The sequence below is a fragment of the Solanum pennellii genome, chromosome 9 (genome assembly GCF_001406875.1).
Source record: "Solanum pennellii chromosome 9, SPENNV200".
NCBI lineage: Eukaryota > Viridiplantae > Streptophyta > Magnoliopsida > Solanales > Solanaceae > Solanum > Solanum pennellii.
This window is the reverse complement of record NC_028645.1, coordinates 83,427,243-83,447,852: the sequence shown is the minus strand read 5'-3', so window position 1 is coordinate 83,447,852 and position 20,610 is coordinate 83,427,243. Positions and strand designations below refer to the sequence as shown.

At 28.4% G+C, this 20,610-nt stretch overlaps 6 protein-coding genes and 1 long non-coding RNA gene across 7 annotated transcripts in view; 2 read left to right on the top strand and 5 right to left on the bottom strand.

Moving 5' to 3' along the window:
• Window positions 1–364, bottom strand: part of LOC107031161 (glycine-rich protein-like) — a 1,438-nt gene extending 1,074 nt beyond the window's left edge. Inside the window, exon 1 of the mRNA XM_015232411.1 lies at window positions 160–364. Within this exon, the coding sequence (XP_015087897.1) occupies window positions 160–262 (103 nt within the window). The 5' untranslated portion in view covers window positions 263–364. The remainder of the gene's footprint in view (window positions 1–159) is intronic.
• A 3,728-nt stretch (window positions 365–4,092) lies between these two features.
• Window positions 4,093–5,050, top strand: LOC107030579 (glycine-rich protein HC1-like). Its single transcript, XM_015231847.1, has 2 exons — window positions 4,093–4,231; window positions 4,349–5,050. The coding sequence occupies exons 1-2, from the start codon at window positions 4,135–4,137 to the stop codon at window positions 4,816–4,818; spliced, it is 567 nt and encodes a 188-aa protein (XP_015087333.1). The 5' UTR covers window positions 4,093–4,134; the 3' UTR covers window positions 4,819–5,050.
• Window positions 5,051–7,361: 2,311 nt separating this feature from the next.
• Window positions 7,362–8,499, top strand: LOC107029740 (DNA-directed RNA polymerase subunit beta''-like). The gene is made up of 2 exons (XM_015231188.2): window positions 7,362–7,478; window positions 7,596–8,499. Exons 1-2 carry the CDS (start codon window positions 7,406–7,408, stop codon window positions 8,246–8,248), a joined length of 726 nt encoding a protein of 241 aa, XP_015086674.1. The 5' UTR covers window positions 7,362–7,405; the 3' UTR covers window positions 8,249–8,499.
• Window positions 8,500–9,818: 1,319 nt separating this feature from the next.
• LOC107030566 (prisilkin-39-like) lies at window positions 9,819–11,017 on the bottom strand. Its single transcript, XM_015231834.2, has 2 exons — window positions 10,832–11,017; window positions 9,819–10,346 (listed from the first exon to the last, which is right to left on the bottom strand). Exons 1-2 carry the CDS (start codon window positions 10,938–10,940, stop codon window positions 10,078–10,080), a joined length of 378 nt encoding a protein of 125 aa, XP_015087320.1. The 5' UTR covers window positions 10,941–11,017; the 3' UTR covers window positions 9,819–10,077.
• A 1,975-nt stretch (window positions 11,018–12,992) lies between these two features.
• On the bottom strand, window positions 12,993–13,827 carry LOC107030679. Its single transcript, XR_001458119.2, has 2 exons — window positions 13,661–13,827; window positions 12,993–13,484 (listed from the first exon to the last, which is right to left on the bottom strand). It is a non-coding gene; the product is annotated as an uncharacterized LOC107030679 (long non-coding RNA).
• Window positions 13,828–15,749: 1,922 nt separating this feature from the next.
• LOC107029811 (elastin-like) lies at window positions 15,750–17,396 on the bottom strand. Its single transcript, XM_015231258.2, has 2 exons — window positions 17,228–17,396; window positions 15,750–16,850 (listed from the first exon to the last, which is right to left on the bottom strand). Exons 1-2 carry the CDS (start codon window positions 17,334–17,336, stop codon window positions 15,991–15,993), a joined length of 969 nt encoding a protein of 322 aa, XP_015086744.1. The 5' UTR covers window positions 17,337–17,396; the 3' UTR covers window positions 15,750–15,990.
• A 1,394-nt stretch (window positions 17,397–18,790) lies between these two features.
• Window positions 18,791–19,727, bottom strand: LOC107031486 (glycine-rich cell wall structural protein-like). Its single transcript, XM_015232887.2, has 2 exons — window positions 19,567–19,727; window positions 18,791–19,377 (listed from the first exon to the last, which is right to left on the bottom strand). The coding sequence occupies exons 1-2, from the start codon at window positions 19,649–19,651 to the stop codon at window positions 19,067–19,069; spliced, it is 396 nt and encodes a 131-aa protein (XP_015088373.1). The 5' UTR covers window positions 19,652–19,727; the 3' UTR covers window positions 18,791–19,066.
• Window positions 19,728–20,610: the final 883 nt, after the last annotated feature.

The window sequence follows — 20,610 nt, the reverse complement described above, 5'->3', positions numbered from 1 at the left end:
AAAACCCCCCCCCCCCCCAAATTATATATCTGTCTGGATTATATCACAATATTGGACATAAAAATGTAAATAAAAAAGACACTTATATTTTTTTACGAAATATTTTTCATGAAAAATATTTTTTTTATCGAACACGAACAAATAAAAAGAAATGCTAACCATTGGTAGTCTCAGCTGCCAACTCCCTAGCTGCAACCTCAGAGCTTATCATTAAGAAAATAGCCAAAAAAAGACCAAGAAACAAAATTGCCTTGGAACCCATTCTTAATTATTTTTTTTTGTTCAAAACTTAGTACTAATGAAATATGAAAATTGAGGGATGAAGAAACTAATGCATTTTTGGGCTCTATTTATAATAAGATTTTGAATGCATAAATTGAAGGTGTGAGGGGACATGCAATTATTGTATGGACCAAAGAAATGAACAACTTGCTCTACAAGTGGTAGATAAATAGAGTGTTTGATTTAATATATATCATTGTGTTGTGGTGGAGTTGTAAATATTTTTTATGTTTCGTAGAAATGAAAAAAACATAATTATATACATTTTATCTGTTTGTATCTTAAAAATCTTAAATATTCAAAATAATTAAATTAAGAGTTAAAACATATTAAAACACCATTAAGACTTTTAGTAAAAGTAGAAAGACAAAAGTACATACGTTAATACTATAACAAAAATGTTAATAGAATTTTTTTTCCTCATGTCAATATAATTTTAAATATTAATCAAAACTAAGTAACATATTCCATTTTCAAAAAGGAAAACATGAGAACTAATTGAAAAAAATAAATTTTGGAAACTAACTACACTATAATTAATATAAACAAAACAATAATAATTAAAAAAATAATTTATAATTACAAAAATTTCTCTAGTTATTTTAAATTATAAATTTTAAAATAAATAAATTTATTTCTCTTAAAATCCATACATCAAACAGACAATTCTAAAGCACGTGCATGGAGTTGATGGCCCATCATTTAACGTACGTAGAAAATGTCAAACGGTCACTTATCAGTTATTCAGCCGCCACGCCACGTAATTAGTTATATCTCCGTTTTAATTTATTTAATTTATATTTTACTTCATTTTAAAATTTCTACGTGACATGATTATAAAATTTAGTAACATTTTGTTACATTTTACTTATCTTTAAAGATCATAAGATTCAATTCTTTTTACTTATGAAACATTAAAATCAGATAAAAAATAAAATGAAAAGAATAATCTTTATCTACAACTTTGATATACACTAAATAAATCAGATAATGTTTAATTGTTAAAAACAAAATAAATATATATTTTTTGTGATGGGAGTGAATCTTAAACAAAAGAAGAAATGCTTTAGTTAAATATGATTTAAAATTTTTAAGTAAAATCTCTATAGAGTATTATGTAACTAAATTTTTTAAATTATATTATCATAATATAAATTTGTTTACTTTTTATATCCCCACATCCATTTTTATTTGTCTTATAGTACTTTTAGACATACAATTTGACTAATTTCTAAAGTCAAATTAAAATATATTAATTTGATATTTTAAACAAAAAAAATAAAAATAAAAAATTATTGCATATCATATTTTAAAGTGATGAAAAAAATTAAACATAATTTTAATTAAATAATATTTAATTTTTCATATCAACATCCACTTATATTAAAATTAACATCATATAATATTTTAATCAACAAGACACTTAAATACATACGATAATTAGGATAGACGATAGAACATATAGAAATGTGACACTAATCACATAATACTTTCAACATATCAATTGTTAAGTTATAGAAATCTTAGTAGCTCAATAATTAGTTATCTAAATTTTTATTTTATTAACTCAAGTTCTGTTTTCATAATCTCCTCCCCCATTTCTTCCTATCCATCCTCTATTTCATTTTTCTAAAAAAATTTGTAGGACTACCTTATCCTAAAATATCTAGAAATAGTGGTGCATATATGCTCAATCTTCGATTTGGTCAATACTAAAGACTTAAATGACGTATTCAATGACTCTTTTAGTGTACTATCAAATTAATTTAATTTAGAGGGACGAATATGAGTTGTGGTGTACTGCTTCATTCGTATCGAAGGTTTTCGATTTGAACTTTGGAAACGGAGAAAATTTCGTTAGAAGCGTCACTCTTGAATGAGCTCCGCAGAGCACGATTCGAATTTAATCGGAGCTTTAATGTGAGCTTCGAAAACTGGGTGGGAAATCAAAAACAAGTTAAATAAGAGGGTCCACCGAACAAGTTCAATGACTCTTTTAGTGTAGTATCAAATTAATTTAGAGGGACGAATATGAGTTGTGGTGTACTGTTTCATTCGTATCGGAGGTTTTCAATTTGAGTTTTGGAAACGGAGAAAATTTCGTTAGAAGCGTCACTCTTGAATGAGATCTGCAGAGCACGATTCGAATTTAATCGGAGCTTCAACGTGAGCTTCGAAAACTGGATGGAAAATCAAAAACAAGTTAAATAAGAGGGTCCACCAACAAACAAATGTAATACAACGGATGAGATTAATTCTCACTTAACTCTTGAATTTGTATTTTGAGCATGAAAAGATCTTAATAGAAAACACTCTTTCAAATAAAGTTTCGCATGATACAAATTCAAAATAAGCAAACTTTAATATAAACATCGAATATCGAATTGAAAAAAATTAAATAGAGGGGGGCCAACTCTCTTCATTTGCTTTATATATAACTTAAGTTCGGGGGGTAATAGGATCTTAGTATAGTATAAGTGTGTCTCTGAGATTTCAGACAGATCGAGGGGATACTTGTGCATTTTCCCTATATAAATATAATTTCTAACTTATATATAACTTAATTTCTAGATATACCGTATAATTTTTTAATAAAATATTTAGTTGACTATCTTTTTAACTATGTATCAACACAACTGTGAAATATTCATACTAACAATGGAAGAGGCACAAATGTTCATCGACATTTTCCCGTCAAAATTCTGACTCCACCACGATAATACTAGTCCATAGTCAAATTGTGGTTCTTTGAAGCTGTGTCGATTTTTTCCTCTCTACTTTTTTTTTTCTTGGTGAAGTGGCAATAGATAAGTGACTATTTGGACTTTCTTAAACTCACATTAGAAGTCTGTCACTTATGCTATAATTTTTTATTTTTTTTAATTACCCATTTAGGAAAAAAAAAAGAAAAAGAAAGGAAGAACAGTACTAAATCTTTGTAGTTTGTTTTTTTTTTATTTTGAATAAAATAATATATATCAAAAGACTTGTCAGTTGTCCCCTATTATTAGACTTAATTAGAAATTGCAACTGCATGCATTGAAAAAAAATATGCATCACAATCTAAATAGAGATTTATAAAAAATTTAAAAAATAAGTATTTTTTTTAAAAATAATTTGTTTAAGTTTTAGCTGAACAGTGGCTAGTTGAAAGTGGTATATTTTTGGTGAAATAGTTGAGATACACGAAAATTAATTCATATACGTTATGAAAAGTTTAAATTTATTTTAACCGTAGGTATTAATAAATGAACGTTACGCATAAATTTAGTCACATGTTTCATATTATGTAGTATGTTTATTTTATTCTAATCGATAAATATTCATCAATAAAATTCACTAATTATATTTTTCACGAACCAACTTTATAAACACAATAAGTATTATGTTACGATTGAAATTAGTATTGATCTTGTTGTTTAATAAATAATGCATTCAAATAACCCATTTATTCATGTTGTAAGTTTTTTTTTATATATATACTCTGAGATCATTATTTTTTCTTATACAAATCAAATGACTCTTTATTGATTCAACTTTCAAGGTTCTTTATTTCCTTTAGATTTATGTGAAGAATTTTCTTCCAACATAATCTTGATTAGGATGACTTTTAACTGATTTTTTCTTGAAAATCGATTGTGAATTCAATAATTTCTTTACCTACCAAAAGAAAAATTACTTGTCCACATCTTCAATTACTAATTTTTTAAAATACGTGTCACCTAATATTTCCAAATATGCCCTTTCCTTCAATCTCTAATACATTCATTTCTTATTATAAATAGAGCTCAATTATGCATCAATTTCATCATCCTTTAATTAATATAATTAAGCTTTAGTGAAAGAGAAAAAATGATGGGTTCCAAGGAATTTATATTTCTTGGCCTTTTTGTGGCTATTTTTGCAATGATAAGCTCAGATGTTGTAGCTAGGGAGTTGGCTGAGACTTGTAAGATTATTTTTTCCTAATTTTATTATTTATCTCTTTGAAACATTGAATTTCTTGTCTAATTATTTTACATATATGTAACGTTATGCTGATTTTAGAATTTCACAATTGATGTAGCATTGGAATCAGATAACAAGAATGATGAACATAGTGACGGACGTAGCGGATATAACGGATATAAACCCCCACATGACGAATACAACAATGGATATAAACCTCCGGGTGGTGGATATAAGCCTCCAGGTGGCGGATATAAACCCCCACATGGTGAATATAAACCTTCAGGTGGTGGATATAAACCCCCACATGGTGAATATAAGCCTCCAGGTGGTGGGCATAAACCTCCACACGGTGAATATAAGCCACCAGGTGGTGGGCATAAACCTCCACACGGTGAATATAAGCCTCCAGGTGGTGGATATAAGCCTCCAGGTGGCGGATACAACCCTCCACATGACGAATATAAACCGCCTAGTGGCGGATATTATCCTCCAAGTGGCAGAACTCACCCCCCAGGTAGTGGTGGTGGTGGTGGTGGACATCCCCCACATGGCAGATATAACCCTCCAGGTGGAGACCATGATTAAGTGACTAGCCAATTTCCTCACAACAAATCATCATGTGTACTATTATAAAACTATGGTATACGTACGTAGTGGCAAGATTAGTACCAGTAATATAATAGTCTTGCTGCTTCTAGACCAGATTGTTGTATCAATAGTATGAATAAAACACATGATATAAATTGTTGGTCATATAATAATTTTGTTGTACAATATATTACATGATGTAATGTACGTTTCTTCTTATTTTACACTTCATTATTGAAAATTACTTCCCCATCCCTAATGTTATATGTTGCTAGATAAATTTAAACCAACAAATTTGTTAAAAATATATAAAAAAAATTCATCATATTGATATAAAATAAAACGGTTTCCAATCCCCACACCCTCCAAATTCAAAACACAATCTACTCTAAAATGAAAAGACTGAGAAATTATAAGAGCCCCATGATTTTCTAGATTGTGTTGGAAAACATAAATGATCAATTCATATCGTTTGTATGAATATTTTTTTATGGTTATAATGAAATATTATTATATAAAACATATAATATAAATAGTATCAAAGAAAATTTTAAAAAATTACCTAGTTATTTATATTAAAAATATAATTAATATATAAATAATTAACAATCTTATAGACACGTACAAAATCCTAACTCTGCTTCTATTTTAAACTAATTGGCAAGATGTATTATTCTTTCAATTTTAGAATTAGCTTTTAATTATAACAAGTAGTATGAACAAAATTAAAGCCCGTTATTAGTTCATCACTATCCCACGAAAATATCCAATAATCATTATAGGCAAACTTTGAACTTAAAATTTATGAGTTTCTAGAATAACGTCAAGTTCATGCAAATCAGTAATCAAATTGCTAGATCCTCATGTACCCATGTGAATAAATTTAAAACTAAAGAAAGGTTTCTAAATTTTATTTATTTTAAGAAAACATAAGATTTAAGTCAAGAAATTTTGAAATCTCTCTTTTATGAGCAATCAAGATTAAGGTATTTCAAGTTAATTATCTTTTTAGTGATAATTTCATAAAACAACCTCTCATGTTTGACTTCATTAACAACAAGTTTTCTTTATGATTTGTTATATTTATTATTTTTACCAATTAATCATATGAAATGACTTGATGTTACACGGTTAAATTAAAACCACCTTTTTTTAATCATTTATCAGTATCGACTCTGAGGTAGAAAATTGAGTACCACATAAATATTATACGGATTAATAATATGAAAAGAATAGTATTTGATAGCTTTTACAACTCGTGAGGTTTTATTTTTGTGAAAAGCAAAATACAATTTAAGAAATTCAATTGCATGTTGATACAAAAGAACTTCAACTTAAAATAAAATGTGATTTGAGCTTATGATTCTATATAGCATATCCAAACAAATCTTTAATGTCGTTTGATAATTACTGTACATAGATCTACGTTTTTAACGACTTTGTCATTTTGATGTGTTCTATGTACTAATTTAATTAAATGATTCACCATTAATGTGGATTGATTCAAATTAACTCAAAAATTAGATTTAAACATTATGAGTACCTTAACGGTTAAGGTTTTTAGTGTTGAACTATTTGTAATTTTGAAGTTAAGAATTCAGAGATATCATTTGTTGCTATTTGAATAAATTGTTATAAAGAAAATTTATGTCTCACATCAAAAGATTAAGTTCAGATAAATCCGATGTCTCAACTCTATTTTTACCTAGATAAATCCGATGTCCCAACTCTACTTTTACCTCTAACAAGAATGTTCCACTTTAGGGTTAAAGTGTTTTCTATCAAAATTTTATCTCAAATTTTGAATTAAAAATGTAAAATTAAAAATAGAAGATACTTATCGATCACCTAACACAAAAATTGATAGCAATACTTCAAATATATGAAATAGAAAACTAAAGCAATAAAGATTTTCTGAGTAATTAAAACCTATTTGGGAAAACTTTTAAATTCTACGTATTTTATTTTGTCAAACGTGTTTTTGAAAAGTTCTTTGAATGGTTATAACTTATAACAATTTGTGTTTAAGTAAAACTTAAGAATCTCTTTTTTATTAGTAATGGAGAATTAGTCTCTGTTTATTCAAATTTTCCCAAAAAAAAAAAAAAGTCTAAGAAAAACAAATTACGTAAAAAATATGTAGAAATTTGCATTATGATAAATATAATAATATTTTTTAGTTATTTATTACTCTTAGGGATTTTAGTTAAGTATTAAAAATATATTTAACAAAAACATTTCTCTCTTTTGTTTGAGATTCACTCCCATCATAAGATAAAATATGTGTATATTAAAATATTCATTTTTTAAAATTATAATTAAATAATATATTGTTTTCTTTTATTAACTATAAACATTGTGGTCCTATACTAAATTCCTTTCTTAAAGGAATATTTAAAAAATTAAATAAATTAAAACGGAGGAAATATAATTAATTACATGGCGTGTCAATTGAGCAAGATAAGTGATAGGTGACCATTTATCAATTTTTAATACATTGAATTCTTAGTATAAATATAACTCAACGTTGCTTCAATTTCTTCATCCTTTAATTAAAATAACTAAGCTTTAAAGAAGAAGAAAAATGATGGGTTCCAAGGAATTTCTATTTCTTGGCATTCTTTTGGCTATTTTTGCAATGATAAGCTGTGAGACCTGTAAGTATTTTTCTTTAATTAGTTATCTCTTTGAAATATATATTGTATTTCTTATATAATCATTTGATATATATTCGATGTTATGCTAATTATAAATTTCATATTTGATATTTGTAGCAATGAAATGGGATGACAAGAATGATGAACACCATGATGGATATAATGGCATTGGCGGATATTCTGGTGATGGACGTGACGAATATAATGCTGGATATAACTCTCAACGTGATAAATATAAGTCTCCTAGTGAAGAATATAAGTCTCGAGGTGACAAATATAGACCCCCATATGACAAATACAAACCTCCTAGTGATGAGTACAAAAATCCACGTGACAAATATAACTTCCCACATGACAAATATAAGCCTCCTAGAGATGAATATAAACATGCAGGTGACAACTATAATCCCTCACGTGATAAATATAAGCCCCCAAGTGAGGAATACAAGTCTCCAGATGACAAATACAAATCCCCTAGTGACAAATACAAATCTCCAGGTGACAAATATAGATCCCCATATGATAAATACAAACCCCCTAGTGATGAGTACAAATATCCACGTGACATGTATAACTCCCCACATGACAAATATAAGCCTCCTAGAGATGAATATAAACATGAAGGTGACAACTATAATCCCTCACATGATAAATATAAACCCCCAAGTGACGATTACAAGTCTCCAGGTGACAAATACAAATCCCCTGACGATGAATACAAATCTCCAAATGACAAATATAAGCCCCCTAATGACAAATACAAGCCTTGAAGTGGTGCATACAACCCTCCCATTGGTGGCCATGAGTAAGTGACTAGCCAATTGTCTCAGAACAAATCATCAAATAATATTATAAATCGTTGTATGTAGTGGCAAGATGTATGATATAGTAATGGTCTTGCTACTCTAAAATCGTATGAATAAAACATCACTCAGTTCATATGTATGGTTGATCATGTAATATTTTGTTTTAAAATGTAACACAATATACTGTGATAATATATTTTCAATTTTCCATAATGTATAATTCTTCTTTTTCTTGATTATATTGAATATGTGTTAACGATAAACATATGTTTCTTGTTATTTCACAATTTATTGTTAAACTATTCCCCATTGACTAATTATATATTGTTTTTCACTTCTCGAACTCTTTTAATTTTATTAAGTTAATTTGATAAAAATTGATTTCATAGATTAATTAATTTGATTTTCGAAAAAATGGAAATCAAGACATACCTTTGGTGCAAATTACAAGCTACTTTAAAACGAGGGGGAAAGAATTACAAGTGCATCTTCACGATTTTCTAAATTGTGCTGAAATTTTTGGTAAATGTAACTAAACTGATAAATGTCATTTGCCCAAATACTTTTTACAACTATAATGAAATATCGTTACAGAAAACATGTAATAACATAATAAATCATTTTCAAAAGAATTATTGATTATTTCTGGGAAGACGCATAAGTATTCTCCTAAATTATAATCAAAATTTAAGAGACACATTTTAACTAAACTAAGTTTCTATTACCCTTGAACTAATTTTTTTTAATTTTGTATACTTTTTGTCTTACGTGACCACTCCGTGACTTCACGCAATTGAGGCCCGTGAGAGATATTTGAATGTCACATAAAAGCTAAAAAGGTGCACAAAACTACAAAAAATAAGTTCGAGAGTAATAGGACCTTAGTTTAGTTAAAATATATCTCTGGATTTTCGATCATAGTCTAGAAAGGTACTTGTGCATTTTCCTATTATTTATCTAAACTATATATAGATGATAACTATACCAACAATAAATTTTGAATGCGACACTAACACCAAACAAAATAATTCCACATGTATAACATAACATGACCCAATAATTTATATTTTTTACTGTAACCATTGATACCCTTAATAACAATTTTGCATCCGCTACATCATACGAGACAAACAAGAGAAGAAGTGAGGTGAACGGAATTCCAAATACATGGTGATTTTTCTGTAAACGAGAGAAGGAGTGAAGTAAGCGATATTTCAAATACATGATAATTTTTCTTAAGCAGTCCACTTGTAGATCAATTTATTCATTTCCTTTGGATTATTCGATAAATTTCTTGATCCAAACATTTAAATTTTATCTAATCCTAAAATATGTATCGTATATTAAAATAAAAATAGAAAAAAAATAAAAATCTAAATTTAATTATCTAAAATGTATAAACTCCATTATTACGTAAAGCGAAATATAGTCAACAAACACAACTAAAGATTCAACTTCACTAGGATTTCACTTAAACTATTTGGATCAATTGGAATAATAATATGTAGACGGAAAGGGACGTAAAGAAATTAAATTCTATGATAATTATATTATTATTATTTAAAGAAACATTACATGATCATGAACATCCATCATAGTAAGTGAATGGAGATTTATGATACATTTATTTATTCATACTTTCAACAACAAAACTACATTACCTATTAATTTAACACACAATACAAATATATATAAATATGAATAACACTTGGCTACTCAATATTTATCGTGAACGTAATAATTGATACATTAGAGAGGTATACATAAATATTCCTCAGTATGTAATTATTTAATTAGTTGCGAGACAATCCTCCATACCAACCACCTCTAGGGTATCCTCTTCCACCATAACCAATTCCAGGATAAAATCCACCATATCCTCCTCTTGGATAACCACCATAATATCCACGACCACCACCATCACCACCATATCCTCCCCATGGAAATCCGACTCCTCCAAATCCTGATCTTGAAAGTCCTCCTATTCCTGGAAGTCCTCCTATTCCATCTCCTAAATATCCTTGAAATCCTATTCCTAGAAGTTTGGCATCATTTGCATGTTCTACACCAATAATCATACATATTTGTGTTAGTAGGGGTTACAAATGAATTGTTTATATGTTGAATTTGTATAAAAATCAAAATGACTTGAATTAATATTCAAAATTTAAATTAGATTGAGAATTTGAGATCGATGAAATAATTAATATGATCTAAACATAGAGACATACTCTACCTCTTGCCAAATTTGATTTCTCTGTTTGTTTTCTTATAATTTTTGTAAGTACCAAACAAAACTATTTAAAATGGTTTGTTATTATAGCTTAATACTCTCGAAGTTCAAAAATCAAAATATTTAGAATATATATGAATTTGAATATAGACTCTTCAATTTTGTTAAAAATAAATTTTTTATATTTAAGAATAACACGATAAGTATTGCAACTCAACTAAATGAGCTAATAACAATTCAAAAAGAGTACTTTGAAAAAAATATGACTTTTTAAATAGTAATAATTTTACGTAAAATGAAACAGAGAAATATACCGTTATCCAAAGAAGTAGTGGATCTTTGAGCTAACTCCCTAGCGGCAACCTCTGAGGTTATCACAAGAAAAATAGCCAAAACAATAATCATAAATGCCTTTGATCCCATTTTTTCCCTTGTTTGAAACTATATTTAACTAATATATAATTACTAATTGATTTTGTAATAATTGTAAGAAGGATGAGGAATCTAATGAACATTTTGCCTCTATTTATAGCATAATCATAAACTTCTTGGGGGTTAAGTTTGAACATTGCATTAATTAAGTACCGGGCTAGTAATTAATTAAGTTGGCAAGATTGTTAGATTATTTAGACTCGACTTTTCCAAAAAGCACCTACAAAATGATTTCTCCTAAACAATTAACTATAGTTTAGTTTCAATTTGTTTGTCGTATTTTTTCTTTTAGTTCGTTTAAAAAAGAATATATGGTTCTTGAGAATAAAGAATATTTTAATATATTTTATATATTTCATTTTTAAAAAATAATAAGATTCATAATTTTTTTTCTTATATTTTGTGTCACGTCAAAATCAAATAAATTAATTTTTTAAAAAACATTCCGACAATCATAGATATTCGTGTTAGTAGGGGTGGGGCCGGTGGCTAATAGATGTTTATATGTTGACTTTGTTCGAATTAAAATGGATTAAATCTAACACAAATCAATATTCAAAATTTTATTTAGATTGATATGAGTTGAGTTTAGATGAGCTAGAGACTAAGTTGTACCCTAACTCTTGCCGACTTTTGATTTCTTTGTTTGTTTCTTATATCTTTTTGTAGTTTTATTGAACAAAACTATAATTAAATTTTTTTCTAGATTAATACTCTCGGAGTGCAAGAATCAAAATACTTAATTTAGGACATGAATTTGAGTATAGACTTTAAAAATTTTTCATTTTAATTTGTTTATCTTATTTTTTCTTTAATTCATTTTTTTATTTTTTAAAAAGTAATGAATTTTCTCTATTTCATTAAATTTTTCGTCATATCAGAATCAAATAAATAAATTAAAATCAAAAGTGACACATTTTTACTTTAGCTATGACAAGGTACATGTATATGGCTAAGAAATGAATAGATTATGGTGTTTGCATTTACTATCATGATATATTGATATCTTTCATCGAGATATTCTAACCTACCTAGATATTGAGTTGAGCTATATTCAAAAACGTTAGAATAAAATTTCACAAATATAAAATTAAATTGACATGATGCGCAAATAATATTATAGATTATTTAATATTTTAATTTATTATAAGACGAGTATTGTTAAAGAATGACAAAAGTCCCACATCGATGGTTAATGAGATGAGTGGATTCGTTATAAGGCTTAAGCAATCGTCCTTCCTTTGAGCTAACTTTTGGGGTGTGAGTTAATTAGGCTTAAGACCTAATTTCACATGGTATCAGAGCAGGACTCGTCTCACTCAATATTGGGACCCCCAAAATCAAAATCGCCACGCACCAGATGCTAAGCACTGGGCGTGAGGTGGGGTGACAAAAAGTCTCACATCAGTGATTAATGAGTTAGACCTAAAACCTAATTTCACAAGTATATTGATATAACAAAATTTTAATTGTTAATTAGTTTGACAATTCTTCACTTTATTTGTACGTATGAATTTTTGAGCTTATGTTTCATAAGTTTAACAAATATTTATGAAAATTATAAATCTTATTGTTAATTTTTGATTTTTTCTGCAATTTACCAATTTCCAGCTGCACAAAAATAATAAAAAACAATCGACATTATAGTTTTATTAATCGGGTCAGAAGAGGATGTAGTATATATATTATATACGAAGATCTTATCTCTAGTGGCTAATTTATGTGCAAAAAAGAGATTACGAGAACTCATGATTAAAGGACTAAAATCGATATAATTTATATAATTCTTAGGCGCCTATAATTTTTTTAAGAAAATTGAATGGTGCACTGCTATGAACCCTACACTTAATCTCTTTTTTCGTGAGTTTATATATTTTTTCATATTTCGATTCTCTTAGAAATATTCAAATAGTATCACACTGTATTAAGCCCAAATACTTCATGAACCTCTCCAGGTCCAATTCTTCAGTACTAGAGTTGTTCATTTTTTATGATCAAATAATCTATTAAAATTCATGGTATTAGAAATGTAAGAGATTTTAATAAATGCATCAATATTGAGCGTAATTTTATAAATAAATAAGTAAAATTAAAATTATGTCGTGCATAAGAAATAACTACTACATAACTACACCAACATTGCTAGTACGAGCATTACCCTATTCAACGTTATTCTTATGATCCCTAAGCCCTCTGAGATTATTTATTATCATAAAAAGAGATATGATAACCATCCATCCAACCATAATAATAAATGAATGGAGATTTATGATATATTTATTCATATTATTTTTTATTTTTCAATTTTGAGATTCAATATTCGTTTATGGCTCGACTAACTCAGATTTATACCTAGAAGTACTACTATAGTTCATGGAAGTCCTCCGGAATCAATAGGTGCTCCAATTACTAAAAGTCCTTCTTTATCAAACAATCCTCTCATCGCGATAGGTGCTCCGATTCCTGGAAGTCCTCCTCCTATTGGTGCAAGCGCTAACCCTAGAAATTTGGCATTGTTTTCTTCATTTGTTTGTTCTACAAAAATAATCATACATATACATGTTAAAATCGACCTTCAATTCTTAAAATTTTTTGTAATAATAAACTATAGGAAATAATTCGCTATAAAAGCTATATATAACAATTTTTATATATGATTTGACTTTTCAAGCAATAACATCATTTCATAAAATACAAGTGATGAAGCGTACCCTCTTCGAGGGAAGTGATGGAGCTCTGAGCCAACTTCCTAGCTGCAACCTCTGAGCTTATCACAAGAAAAATAGATAAAATAATTAACAAAAATGCCTTTGATCCCATTTTAATACTATATATAATTAAATGTAAATTTTACTTGAATGAAATAATAATTATAAGAAGAATTGAGAAAAACTAATGAAACATTTTGCCTCAATTTATAGCATTAATCATTTGAATTTCGTGTGGGCTAAGATTGAAAATTTGCATTAGTAGAGTACGTGTACCAAACTAGTTTTATTAATTAAATTGGCAATCTAGAATAATTAATGAAAATAATTATATATGCCATTTTCCTAATTAGCAGTATATTTCTATGTATATAATTGGTATCAGAGGCGTATCTAGAGGGGGTGTCGTGGGTTCACATGAACCCATGCTCTCCTCTCTAGATCATATATAGTAGTATTACATTTTTTAAAAAATATTTAAATATACATGTGTGAATTCATATTTAAAGTATCATAAAATAATACAATAATGATTGGATGCACTTGTCTTTTTGAGTAACACCTCTCCAAGTGGTTATAAGTTACATTTTTTTTACGCTTCAACTAATTTTGCTTTTGTTTTGTATTCAGTTTATTCTTTCAAAATTTTCAAGTGTGTTACGTTGAAAATTCGTAAAATAAATTAGCACTATAAATTTTTTATATAATTGAATCCTATGCGTATATTAAAATTTAAAACTAGTAATATTTTATATTTTGGACCTATAATTTTTAAAATTTTATGGTTCATATTAAGAAACCTAAAAGTCATATTAATCAAATTTATATTTAATATACATTTTTTGTAATTATGCACCTATCTAACTAAAATCCTGAATACGCCTCTGAATTTGATATCAATATTTTGCACACGTACCCTGTCTATGAAAAAGACATGGAACAAACTATTATTAGCCTAATTAAACATATGGCATAATAAGATACCTTTCTAAATTTCAGTTTTCATGAGACTTTTTAAGAGTTAGTTTTCGACTTTTGGGCATCTTAATGTAACCATATTCTACTTTATGGTTATATATCTCTAAAATATTACATTCATGATCGATAAATTTTGAGATATATTAGACGATAAGTGAAAATATTATTGATTTTTATGAGTTGGAATGGGAAAAAATAATACACAACCATGTAAAGAGTCGTTTGTTTGGAAAGAAACCGCTGTACATGATTGGATTTTTTAGTGTCAAAATGTGAAAAAGTATTTTCTTAATTTGATTTTCACTTCGTGCATTTTATAATTGTGTAGTTTAAGAATATCGTCTCGATTAATTTTTTGCAAATTATTTAAAGAAAATCACTTGGCAAATTAATTTATGGAATTATTCGACTTTTAGTATTGAGATGTTATTTCTTGAAACCTAACATCTACAAGTTTTTGTTGAAAATCCACTATTTTCAACTATGATTGATCTACTTATTGACTATGATTGATCTACTTTTTCACTGGGAGAAGGCAATATTTTTACTATAAAAATGAGTGAAAATCGATAACCCAAATAGTTAACAATAAGTTCTTTTTATTATTTTAATATTATTAATCGAAAACGATCAATTTCTACCTATTGTTTTTATTAGTGTTTAGTAGTAGATCTATTGGCTAACTTTGGAGAACAACAAATTAAAGAAAGATTTCATGATTCCGGAGTTAAAAAAAGACAATCTTTTTCTTTAAAAATAAATAAATAGCATATTAATATTTTTTTAAAAATAAAAAACGGTAAAGTTATCGCTGCCAAAGCAGCGATTTTCCCAAAAATTATCGTTGCTTTAGCAGCAATTTTCCTTAAAAAATAATTTTGGAATAACGCTGATGAGGCAGCGATTTTATAAAAGAAATATTGCAAATCATGTTATTCATTTCCAGCTACAAATATATCTAAGACAATTTATTAAAATATGATTCTATAATTCAGATAATATTTTAAAGGGAAAGTTATATATATAGAGAAACATGATATGATAAATTATTCATAACCAGTAAATGAATGTCATACATTTGGTCATACTTTTTTCCCTGTCTGGTGTTGTTTGATATTTGTATTTGAGTCTAATTTATTCAAATTCATATTGAAAAGTTACACATCAAAGGTAAAGTGTTTCCTGTCAAAAGCCATTACATGCATATCCAGGTCTGAAACATTTAATTAAAAATAAAAAATTAGTTATCACTCCAACACAATCTTTTGTAATATACATTTATTCATATATATATATATATATATAACCACCTTGGATATTCTTCATAGATATTCTTTAATAATTAATTAGTTAGATCAAGGAAGTCTTTCAGTTTTAAAAACTCCTTTCCCTCCAATTCCAGGAAGTCCAAATCCTGGAAGTCCACCTCCTCCAATTCCCGAAGGTCCTCCGATTTTGGGGAGTCCTCCAATTCCTGGAGGTCCTTCAATTTTTGGAAGTGCTCCTATTCCTGGAAGTCCTCCAATTCCTGGAGGTCCTCCAATTTTTGGAAGTGTTCCTATTCCTGGAAGTCCTCCAATTCCCGAAAGTCCTCCGATTTTTGGAAGTGCTCCTAATCCTGGTAGTCCTGCTCCTCCAATTCCTGGAGGTCCTCCAATTTTTGGAAGTGGTCCTATTCCTGGAAGTCCTCCAATTCCAGGAGGTCCTCCAATTTTTGGAAGTGTTCCTATTCCTGGAAGTCCTCCAATTCCCGAAGGTCCTCCGATTTTTGGAAGTGCTCCTAATCCTGGTAGTCCTGCTCCTCCAATTCCCGAAGGTCCTCCGATTTTGGGAAGTCCTCCAATTCCTGGAGGTACTCCAATTTTAGGAAGTGCTCCTATTCCTGGAGATTCTCCTATTTTTGGAAGTCCTCCGATTCCTGGAAGTGCTCCTCCACTAATTCCCGAGGGTCCTCCCAATCCAGGGAGTCCTCCGATTCCTGGAAGTGCTCCTCCACTAATTCCTGAGGGTCCTCCAAATCCAGGGAGTCCTCCGATTCCGGGAAGTCCTCCTCCTCCTATTGTTGGAAGTCCTCCTATTCCGGGATGTCCTCCTCCTCCAATTTTTGGAAGTCCTCCGAATCCGGGAAGTACCCCTCCACCTATAGTTGGAAGTCCTCCGATTCCGGGAAACCCTCCTCCGAGAAATTTGGCATCATTTGTCTTACTTCTCTCTCCTGCACCATATATCATACACATATTAAAGAAAATTATTCTTTATTAAAAAACTATATATACCATATTAAATATTTTTTTAAAAAAATATTATTTTTGCAAGGTTTTTTCATAGATTACTAAAAGGTTGTGTAATTCACCTACTCAAACTTGTGTGACTGTGGAAATTAAGCTCTTGAATATTACTTAACTGTACAACTTCATTTTTAGATGAACAAAATAATGTAGGCTTTTATTAAGGATGGAATGGAACAATGAAAAAATATTACGATTCAATTTAGATAGCGATTCAAAATATTTATAAAAAAGTTTATGAGAGAAATGATTTGACTTTTCAAACTATAGTCTCTTTACATAAAATACGACATACTGAGCTTACCCTTTTTCAAGGAAGTGATGGAACTCTGAGCCAACTTCCTAGCTGCAACCTTTGATGTTGTCACAAGAATAATAGCCAAAACAATTAGCCAAAATGCCTTCGATCCCATTTTTCTTTTTGTTTAAATATAACTACTATTTGAATTATTATAATTGCTGAAAACTAATGAACATTTTCCCTCTATTTATAGTATTGCTCAATTTGAAATTTTGCATTAGTAGAGTCCGCTAGTTATTAATTAAGTTGGCAGATTAGACTAAATGAAATAACTAAATATTGCACATTCCTAATTAGCTTTATATGACAAAGTATATATATGGTTAAGAATTGAACAGATCGTGTTGTTTTAATTAACTATATTTAATTTATATATTATTGTAATATATGCTCTAACAGAGGTAGCGTCTTTTAGTATCCAAAAATGTTATAAATGTCTCGATTTACCAAGTAGAAGTTTCATATTTAGTAAAAACTTTTCTCTAACAATATTGTTTATCTGAATACGTTTTGATTGCTATATAGCACATAACATGAAAAATTAATTCCTAAATAAACTTGTCCCTTATAGAGGATGTCACGCTCCCAATTGGAGTTTCGGCTTAACCTAACTTATCGAGTGAATCCTGAGTTTATATTTAATTATTTGTATTTTGTGAATTAATTGAAAGGGTAAGGTAGGAAATAACCTAAATAAATACCCAATTCAATTTACAATCTATATTGAAATTATTAAAATCAAATGAATCTAATATCGATATTCTATGTCCGTCACTGTGTCTATGAGAAAGAGCAAGAACAAACTCTTATTAGCCTAATTAAAGATATGGCACATTAAGATACCTTTAATTTCTAAATTTATGACTTTTAAAGATAGCACTTTGACATTGAAACACTACATAAATAGCAAATTTTCGATAGACGTCTTATCAAAATTTGAGTTGGCACAAATATATTATTATTGAGTTGGCACAATATATGTATATATATATATATATATATATATATATAAAAGTTAAGTAAAATTATCAATTTCTATGATATCAATACAATATATGATATCAATTTAGTATCAGTTAAGCGAAAATTATCATCGTTAATAAAGAAAAGGGTATGAGCTGTAATATCTTATGAGAGAATGTGTATTTTTTTTTTTTAAATTCTTTTGAATTTGGATATCAAAATGTAATTATTTTATATTTTATGACTCATTTACGTAATTTTTCCAAAAAAATATATTAAAAATAATATTCAGAAAATTGATTAACTTGGTCAAAAACTAAAAATTGTGGTTAAATCATTAAAAATAATAGATAAATCATTCAGCGGTAATTTTATTTTTTTCACAAATTCCGTCAGTTATTTTATCAAAAATGCAATTAAAAGTATAAAAAAAGAAAAGAAAAGATAGACTTAGATAAACATGCATTCAAATATGGTCTAGCGGTAGAATAGTAACCTATTAAGTAATTTAAAGAAATCGATTAGATTTTACAAATATTTTAAATTTTTTTAATTCTCTCACCAATTATCGGTGGATTTTATTCCGTTAATAAATAACCACTCTAAAAAGGAAAGAGATTTATATAAGTTCGTCCTCATACATTTATATAAAAAGAAAAAAAAAAGACATGACCATCCATCCATATAGTAGTAAATGAATGGAGATTTATGTTACATTTATTCATACTTTCAACAATAAAACTATTGCTAAATCATAAAGTAAAATATATAAAGCCATATATAGTTAGCCGTTTTGCACTTAGCTACTCAATGTTTATCATGGACACGATAACTGATACATCATAGGTGCATTATATCCCTTAATATGTAATTAATTAATTAGTTGCGAGGAAATCCTCCATACCAACCACCACCAGGATAAACTCCTCCACCATAACCACCACCGGGATAAAATCCACCATATCCTCCTCTTGGATAACCTCCATAGTATCCGCGTCGACCACCAGGATATCCACCATATCCACCACCAGGATATCCACCATATCCACCACCAGGGTATCCACCACCACGATATCCACCATATCCTCCTCCTACTCCGGGGAATACTCCTCCATACCCCCCTCCTCCGAATCCTGGTTGTACACCTCCTATAAATTTGGGGCCATCATTTGGCGTATCGGATGTTTTTGCTACATGCACAAATTATGATCAAACATAAGCATGTTGGCTATTTTGTTTAGAAAGCTAATATACGTATTATTAACTCTGTGATGATCATAAGTCATAACATTTTATAGAATATATGATCATATGTTATTAGTAATAATATTTGAATGTTAAAATTAATTAAGAGATGTAGTTGTAGGAAATAAACTTACGTTCAACCAACTCCCTAGCTGTAACCTTTGATGTTATCACAAGTAAAATAGCCAAAACAATTAGGAAAAATGCTTTTGATTCCATTTTTTTTCTTAAACCATATATATCTTATATAACTATTAGTTGTTTTTTTGTTATAATTGTGAGGATGAGGAAACTAATGAACATTTTGTCTCTATTTATAGAATAATCATCTAAACATTTTGTATATATTGGAGTAATGATGTTGTGGACTAGTTACTAGTTAAGTTGGCAGAGTAATTGATTGACTTTTTTTAAACTCAGACTTTTCAATAAAGTATCTACAGCATGATTTATCTTAAATAATTAGTATATATTTGGCATTTTCCTCTAGCTAAGCTATTATTATAGATGAGTTTTTTTCTTTTCTTTTATGCCGGTGTCTAGTACTTACATATGAATCCGACTAAATTTAAATTGCAGGTGAAATCTCTGATTAAGGATGGATGAATCTCAACCACTCCACCAGAACTACATTAAAAATGTTCTTTAGCGGCAATTAACACTCTTTGTATATGTCCCTAAAAGTCTTTAACGACATTGATTATAATGACATGTAACTAATTTTGGTAAAGAATTTAGTAATTTTTATTAATATCAATATTTAATGCCGCTAAAAGTTATTTTTTGTTATAGTAAATTATATCTCTCTCTATAGTATACTTTAATAGTGTCTTGAGTTACTATTAATCTGATTTTCCAGCGAAGAGGGTTCGGAAGACATTAAAAGAGTATGAATGAGTATAAGGTACTTATGCTATATATAGAGTGAATGATGAGGTGAGAAATTTCCCAAAATAAAGAAGGAAAAGAAAGTAAACTGAACAAAAAGAACATATATAAACAAACAAACTATATGTAGAAGAGAATTAATTAAAATTAATCAGATTGAATTAAAAAAAATGTAAAAGACAATCTTAAGTGGCGAAGACATGATTTTTTTCACAATCTTAATAATATTAACGTTATATATAATATGATTTTTCAAAATTTAGCATTTAATCTCTGCTCGATGAGAGTTA

Bases quoted from the DNA above. Each gene is read 5' to 3' on its own strand.
- LOC107030579 (XM_015231847.1), top strand. From the start codon at position 4,135: ATGATGGGTTCCAAGGAATTTATATTTCTTGGCCTTTTTGTGGCTATT. The intron at 4,232-4,348 runs GTAAGATTATTT...CAATTGATGTAG, and splicing joins TAGGGAGTTGGCTGAGACTT to CATTGGAATCAGATAACAAG.
- LOC107029740 (XM_015231188.2), top strand. From the start codon at position 7,406: ATGATGGGTTCCAAGGAATTTCTATTTCTTGGCATTCTTTTGGCTATT. The intron at 7,479-7,595 runs GTAAGTATTTTT...TGATATTTGTAG, and splicing joins AATGATAAGCTGTGAGACCT to CAATGAAATGGGATGACAAG.
- LOC107030566 (XM_015231834.2), bottom strand. From the start codon at position 10,940: ATGGGATCAAAGGCATTTATGATTATTGTTTTGGCTATTTTTCTTGTG. The intron at 10,347-10,831 runs GTATATTTCTCT...TTATTGGTGTAG, and splicing joins CACTACTTCTTTGGATAACG to AACATGCAAATGATGCCAAA.
- LOC107029811 (XM_015231258.2), bottom strand. From the start codon at position 17,336: ATGGGATCGAAGGCATTTTGGCTAATTGTTTTGGCTATTATTCTTGTG. The intron at 16,851-17,227 runs GTAAGCTCAGTA...TATATGGTGCAG, and splicing joins CATCACTTCCTTGAAAAAGG to GAGAGAGAAGTAAGACAAAT.
- LOC107031486 (XM_015232887.2), bottom strand. From the start codon at position 19,651: ATGGAATCAAAAGCATTTTTCCTAATTGTTTTGGCTATTTTACTTGTG. The intron at 19,378-19,566 runs GTAAGTTTATTT...TTGTGCATGTAG, and splicing joins AGCTAGGGAGTTGGTTGAAC to CAAAAACATCCGATACGCCA.